This window comes from Agrilus planipennis, unplaced genomic scaffold (genome assembly GCF_000699045.2).
Source record: "Agrilus planipennis isolate EAB-ADULT unplaced genomic scaffold, Apla_2.0 scaffold152, whole genome shotgun sequence".
NCBI classification, from domain to species: Eukaryota; Metazoa; Arthropoda; class Insecta; order Coleoptera; family Buprestidae; genus Agrilus; species Agrilus planipennis.
The window spans coordinates 418,411-425,795 of NW_020439047.1; the positions used below are offsets into that span (position 1 = coordinate 418,411).

General features: G+C 36.6%; 1 protein-coding gene across 1 annotated transcript in view; it reads right to left on the minus strand.

Annotated features, from left to right (window-relative positions):
* Window positions 1-7,385, minus strand: part of LOC108737958 (NACHT domain- and WD repeat-containing protein 1) — a 114,598-nt gene that overhangs the window by 6,636 nt on the left and 100,577 nt on the right. Inside the window, exons 18-20 of the mRNA XM_025976902.1 lie at window positions 5,810-5,984; window positions 4,085-4,428; window positions 12-182 (exon numbers count right to left, since the gene is read on the minus strand). Coding sequence (XP_025832687.1) covers window positions 12-182; window positions 4,085-4,428; window positions 5,810-5,984 — 690 coding nt within the window. The remainder of the gene's footprint in view (window positions 1-11; window positions 183-4,084; window positions 4,429-5,809; window positions 5,985-7,385) is intronic.

Here is a 7,385-nt window from a genome sequence, read left to right on the forward strand (position 1 = left end):
GAGTTACTTACCACGTATTTCATGTTATTCGTTACTCTAGTTAATAAACTAGGCCTACTATATGATTGCAGTAATTGACCATTGTCAGCCAACCAAATGTTCACGATGTCATTTTGATCACTCGATATCACTCGGCTTGAATCCATCATCACGTATACCGTTAAAATTGGAGATTGGTGCCTCTAAAATTTATAGTTTTAAAAATAAATAGATAAGCAGATCGAATCAAACATTCTACATAAGGTACAATCAGGATTGACATAGTAAGCATAAAGCTACCGGAAAAAATAAATGTTTGATTAAGAATAAAATAAACGAGGTTATATCAATAAAGTTAAAATCGAAGTTATGTCACTAAAAATCTCATTTTATAATATTTCTCTTGCAATTTTTTCTGACTGAGTTAATTCAGAGAAATTAAAAAAATAAGTGTACTTAACAAAAAAAAAATCGTCGCACGCATCGCAATCAGTCGCACTGTTGCTTGTTTGCTCAATGAGCTTGTTTATTATTAATTGTTGAAGTTTATTAATTGTCAAAACTATTTAAACAAGCGTGTGAACCACTGCAATGGGATTTTGTTAATAAGTTTGCGGTTTGTTATCCCTTGTTTTGTGGTACGGTGGTGTTTTTGAAAGCTAAGCTATAGTCACGTGCTTCTATCTACTAACGAAAATTCGTCTAGTGGACGTTGAAGGGTAGTAAGCATGGGGCGACTAAGTGTGAGAGCTGTAATGCTCATTACCACCCTTCCTCTGCTGATAGAGCTGGTAAGCTGAAAAATGGTACAATCAAGAAGTGTTGTGGTAAGGGTAAGACAACGGCTGATGAGGGCTCCTATGAGATTCAATCCCTTGATGAACTCTGGGCAAAGATCAAAGAAGACTCTGAGGCAACCAAGAAACTAATCAGGAATGTCGATTCGAAGGTTAGTGATATTGGGAAGAAATGAAACAAGAACACATCAAGATTGGATGCTATGCAGGTTAAGTTAGATAAGTTGCAAGAGGACACAATATCAGAAATTAGGTATAGACTCAGCAGGGCAAAGAACATGATTTGGAAAGGTATAAATGAAAGTGATCCTTCTGTCGTCGTTGAGGACTTCCAACAAAGTGACTTAGCAAATGTTAAAAAATGGAGTATCAGTATGTAGGTGCCAAAATCAGCAGTAGCTACATGGGTCAGGATTGGCAAGAGGCTTTCTGATAAACCAAGGTTGTTAAAGGTAGTAGAAGTAGGTTATTATTCAAGATTAGAGTTATTGGTGACTTTGCACAACGCAAACAGCTGAATGAACTACGTAAACAGGTGGCTATCTACAATGCGGATTCTGGAAATAGTGTTAAGACAATAAAGTATGTAAAAGGTAATCCGTAGATGGTTGATGCAGTTGTACATGAAAGTAGTCATTATAAATCTTCTGGTTTTGGAGGTCAGGATTCTGAATGACTTCATAAGTCGAATGAATCACCTCAGCTGTCGTGTACCAGGCATCTCTATGTTTACTATCAGAATGTTAGATCTCTTAATAATAAATTATCTTCTTTATGTTCTAGTCTGCAATGGCTCAATACGGTGCCTGATGTGATCTTTACACAGATATGGCTGCGTCCGGAGACTCATAGTGCTGATTTTATTTTCATGGAGTGTATGGTCTACAGGTGTGACAAAGCTGATTTGGAGTCTGGTTCCAGAAGAGGTGGTGGTGTGCTGATAGCAGTAAGGAAAGAACTGATGTCATCATTTGCTGGATTCTTGCCAAGAGTTGATGGCTTAACTGTTAAAAATGGTTCTTCATTCAATGCGACTTTCCTCCTCTTTTCCACTCCGATGTAATGATGGATGCAATTGCTGTTGTTGAAGAGAAGGTGGCAGAAAACCGAGGACTTTTTAACCTATCTAAGATAATGTGGACCAGTTCACCGCTTGGCTACTACTCGTCTAGTTATGTGATGTCAGATCAATGAGTGGCTGCATCTCTGCTGCTGGACTGGTGTTCTTTGTTGGGTTTGGAGGAGCTGCACAGTGTTATACCTTTAAGGAGATACACTTTGGATCTTTGCTTTGCTGAAATTTGCAGGGTGAGTGCATTTGTTGATGCGGATTACCTGTTCAGCGTATAGGAGCACCACTGTATTTCGGTACTTAGGACTGCTAGTGAGTCTAATGGATTGATGGAGCCTTTATTGTTGCTCATCAATAGATCACTGTGCAAAGGTATTTTCCGACTACTCGGAGAACGGTTTTTACTTACCCAGTGTTTAAATCTGTTAGTAGGAATGAATTTTGTAATTCTAGGCCAGTTACAATATTAAGTACGTTCTCCAAGCCTTTTGATTGTCTGGTTGCTGGTCTGTTGTCTGTAATGTTTACTGATAAAATCGTGTCTAAGCAGCATGGCTTCGTGGTGGGCAGGTCCATCTATACAAATCTTGCTTCTATGAATAATGTGGTAACTGCGGCCTTTAGGAAGTCGCAGCAGATGGATGTATTGTATTTAGATTTTAGCAAGGTTTTTGACACCGTAAATCATTCGGTTCTATTGCGTCACAACTACTTTAACTGTCCTGAACTTTGTGCGCTATTCCCAATGAGGAACTCTGCCTATCTAACACGAGATCCTAGGTGTCTGATTGAGAGCACGGTGAAAATAAATTTTGAATTTTATTTCGCTGCCTTTCAGATTGAGACGTGCGTGGAATCTGTTGCCGAAGGAGTTAACGGATGCGACTAGTATGGGTGTATTTAAACGGGGCATCTGGAACTTCTTAAGTGTGCGTGAGTGTAAGTAGAGTGAGTAGTGATTTAGGCGTGTGCAGTTTCGTAGGATGGCATTTGCTGGGTTTTGATGGTTGCAGCCTATTTTTGGAGGTCAAAAAAATTGTTAATGAGGTTATTCAATTGCAGTCAATAATTTGTTAATAAAATATTTCAATTGTTTTTTAGCTTGGTCATAAGTGCGATATGCTGATATGCGTGCCGTATGTTTATTGTTTATTTTCTTATATCTAATTGATTGTAATTTTGTATATAGGCTCCAAAGCTCGTCATCTCAATAAATAAATAAATAAATAATATATTTTATTCACGTAACTAACAGCATTTCGTCATCTATAGGAATATACTTCAAACTGTAGTATTTCATAGTGTTTATTAAATTACCTTACATGCCTATCACGTATATCGGTAGATTGCGATATAATGTCATTTACTTGATATTAATCATCTTTGTTGGATTGAACAATTTCAATTTAACCGTTGTTTATCCAAACTACCTATGATTAACTTAAGAGAACTAATAAATTCTAAATCATGATCTACATGTGTGGTTTATGATGATGTTCCTTATGAATAATAATTGAATTTTTATCGCTAAACTGGTTAATACTGCAACAAAAAGTATGCACTTAATTTAGTCAATCTACAACGAGGTAATATTGACCTTTCGAATTTATTAGATCATGAATTATGTATTCATATTCCCAATCCTCAATAAAAGGCAATTGTAATGTATTATTATCGAATAGATGCAAAAAAGTTGATTCAATTTTCCGAATTTATAAGTGGCAATTTTCTATAGGTGACGTTTAACACGCTGTTTATAGTAATTTGTAGAACCACATCTAAACATAGCAGATATAGTTAGTTTCTATTCTGTTGGAACTGTCTACGTCGTGCTGATGAGATCTAATGTGATCGAAATCGCGATCTACTATGACGAATTCGACACAATACTGACTACCATGAATACCATATTCTGTTTGGTTACGTGTCTATCACGTGGAGGTAGCTCGGCCATGGGTTCAGTTCGATAAGTTCATATCCTTATAGAATGTAATAATTCTCTACATCAATACTTATGTATATTTTAATCTTATTTTGATATTTAGAATTTACAATTATTTTATGTCGCAGTAAAGAAATTGAAGTGTTAATTTTTTTTTATATAACCATGTTTCTTAAACATTGTAAAGCATCATAATTTTGCTGTTACTATTAAACTCTGAAGGTCCAGGCCGAGATTAATTTCAACTGTATAGGCATGTTTATCGTTAGGTACTTAAGAGTTAACAATACTTACGGTAAAGGTAGACACTAGAGTTCCAAGGGTCAATCCCCAAATTTTGATTGTCTTATCTTCTGATCCCGATACAACGAACAAGCAATTGGGAGCAAAGCAAACGCTGGTTACTGTTGCCGTGTGGTCGTCAAGTGTAAACAAAAGTCCATGAGAATTGAGTTGCCACACATTTACTAAATTATCTGTTGAACCAGACACAGCCAGTTGACCATCGCGAGAAATATCGATGCACGTTACCTGACCATCATGTGGTTTTAAATTGTGGGGAGATTTTCTGTTACAATGAACGAGTGGGACATTAGTGTCAGCACTTCGGAATGGATAAAAGAAAACTCGATTTCCACCTGAAATTACACAATCTAGTATAAGACTATGAAGGTAGATATGGTATTTAATAATATAGTTAATGCTCTCATATTTTGTTGGACAAGTTTTATGTTTGGTTACAAGGGTAATTCCAAAAGTAAGGCCTGCAAAGAGCTGAAGCTGCAAGGAAATTTTGATACGGCTGTTTGACACATTCCTGTGTTTGTTGCTTATCTCACTGCCAAACAACCCATAGCTTCGCTTTCTGGAAGGTTTCATCTTAGCTCACTCAAAATGAAGCCTTGCTCGCGCAGTCATTCGGGTTCTTGTACTTACGCAAATGGCGCCAAACCTATCGAAATCCATCAGCAATCTACCAAGTGCACGGAGAATCGTGTAGGTATAAATTTCAAAAATTGAGAAAAGTGTACGCAAAATTAATGTCATAAATACTTAAAGAAAATCATCAATACCAACACTTTGACTTTTTCCACATCGATGCTACACAGATAAAAACGATAACTTTTTGAATTGGATTGTCATGAGTGACGCAACCTAAATGTTCCACATTATACTTTAGGTCAAACATTAATCTCCAAATCTGCGAAAATTTAGACTAAGTTTGTCGGTGAAGTTATGTCTGCTATGTTTTGAGATAGAAAAATACCTCCCCCCCAATTCTATTCCAAAACACAGTAGTAAAACACTGTTGTCGCTCATCATCCACTCGTAGTTCGAGCTTGGCACTCAGTGACTATCAAGTGGATTCTTTAACGACATGACATCGAGCTGATATGATATGGGCATCCAAAAATTGCCACACAGCCTATAATTATACTTCAACAGAAATAGAGGTATGTAGGAAACTAGAGGAAAGTTCAAGATTTGAAAAGATGTAACAAATACTGAAAATAAACGTTTCTGTTTTTTTTTTATTTCTAAGAAACTAGGAGGCTTTATCTTTGGAATTACATATCTTCGTAGATGACCATTATCAGCGTTACCAGGAATGTCTCTGACTAACATGTTACTGTTATAGCAGATATATCTCAGTAAGGTTTTCTGAAACATCCAAAAATGTCTACTTCGTTTATGGATCGCAAGTATTACTAGTAGATGGAAAAGAATTCCGATGTTTTAAATTTCAAGTTATAAGTGACATTTGAGGAATTGTTTCGGATCAAATTCTTAATAAATGTCTTTACACTTTTCTGTAATAACGAGGTGAGGGTGTTAATTCCCTCTAATAAAAAATAGTAATACATTGTAGAGTTTTTCTGCTGCCTAATTAAAGTTTAATTAATGTAGATTCAATGAAGCTGATTTTCATTTAGGTATGCAAAAGTTTCATACGCAGCCTTAATTAACAAAGTGCCTTCATTTATCAACCTTATTCTAAGTTCCTTATAATTGACACACCTGCAGTTAATAAGAAGTCATCTTTTTCCGTTATCTGAACGGCTGCTACTTCTGCAGGTAACCCTGTTAACGTTTTAGTAAGTTTTCCGCTATGGACGTCGTATATATAAACTTTGCTATCGGAACATCCCACAACGGCTCTGCAACTGTCTTGCGTGAGGCAAATGGAGGTTACCTAAAAGTTCATTTGTAATTGGTTTATTCATTTTTGATATTAATACCCAATGTGTAACTAGTTTATATGGGATATTTCATGTCAAGTGCTTACGATAATTCATAAGACAATGAGCGAAACCAAGTTATATTTATATATGCATAAACTCCGATTTCAATGAAGTTATGGTATGCTGAATAAGAATATATACATATGTTTGTTGGGCGTAGAAACCATTTTATTGTGTAGAGCCTTCGAGCTTCGAAAAATTAATTATCAGATTGAGATATCAATTGAGATTTGGATAGGTTAGGTTTGGTTCAATTAGTACCAAACCTAACCTATCCAAATCTTTGTTGTAAGCAAAAGAAGGTTCACGACTACTTCGTTCGTACCTACTCTAACCCTATGATCCAAATCTAATCGAACTTCATAATTTTTCTTGATTGGTAAGAGTCGTAAGGTTATGGTAGGTTAAGACAACACGAGCAAAATAGATAACTGCTGTCTTAGTCGAGTATTTACTTTTGTTTACAGCATTATGCACCTACAAAAAGATATTGTATACAGGGTTTCTCACGGTGACCACCCGTTAGAATATTTCGGATACTTCGATTCGAATTTTGAAAATTGATTGATAATTAACGACATCAGCAGATAATTAATGTATTAGTTTAATCGTTCGATATGCCTTCGTTTCCGATCCGACGGGACTTGAACCTTGACGAAACTCTGGTACAAACTAGAGTGGGTGGATCGGCTTGCGAGTTTCGATGATTTAGGGAGCCGGAGCATAGGTTCATCCATAATGGAGGGGTTCTTAAAGAGAAACCAGACTAAGACAAGTCCCTGAAAGAGGGCAGCTCTTTCAGTATTCAGGGTGGCAGAGATCACGAGGATCGGTATGGCACTCTGATGCACAATACTGCGATGTGGAAGGCAACGAGAAACCACCACACTATGATTCCGAGTAAAACGTTCAACTACTGAAATTAAATGATGGCGTCCTCTGGGGTGAAGCACTCCGGAAAACTATTTAAAAATAGAGATGGATAGATTAGAATTAGATATAGTAGGTATAAGTGAAGTCCGTTGCCCCGAAGCTGGAGACTTCTGGAGTGGGGTCTTTGGAGTAATACATACAGGATCTGTAGAAGGTAATTCAGGTGTAGGAATTGTAATGCGTAGGAAAGTAGGGCAGAGTGTAGAAAGTTATTTACAAAAAAGCGATAGGATAGTTATGGTTAAATTAAACTCAAAGCCGGTAAGAACGGTATTAGTGCAGGTCTACATGCCTACATCATCTTACAGTGATGAAGACGTAGAAGCAGTTTATGCAGATATAGAAGACGTGTTAAGTTTAGTGAAAGGACAGGACAACCTAATAGTTTTAGGAGATTTCAACGCAGTAATAGGTGAAGG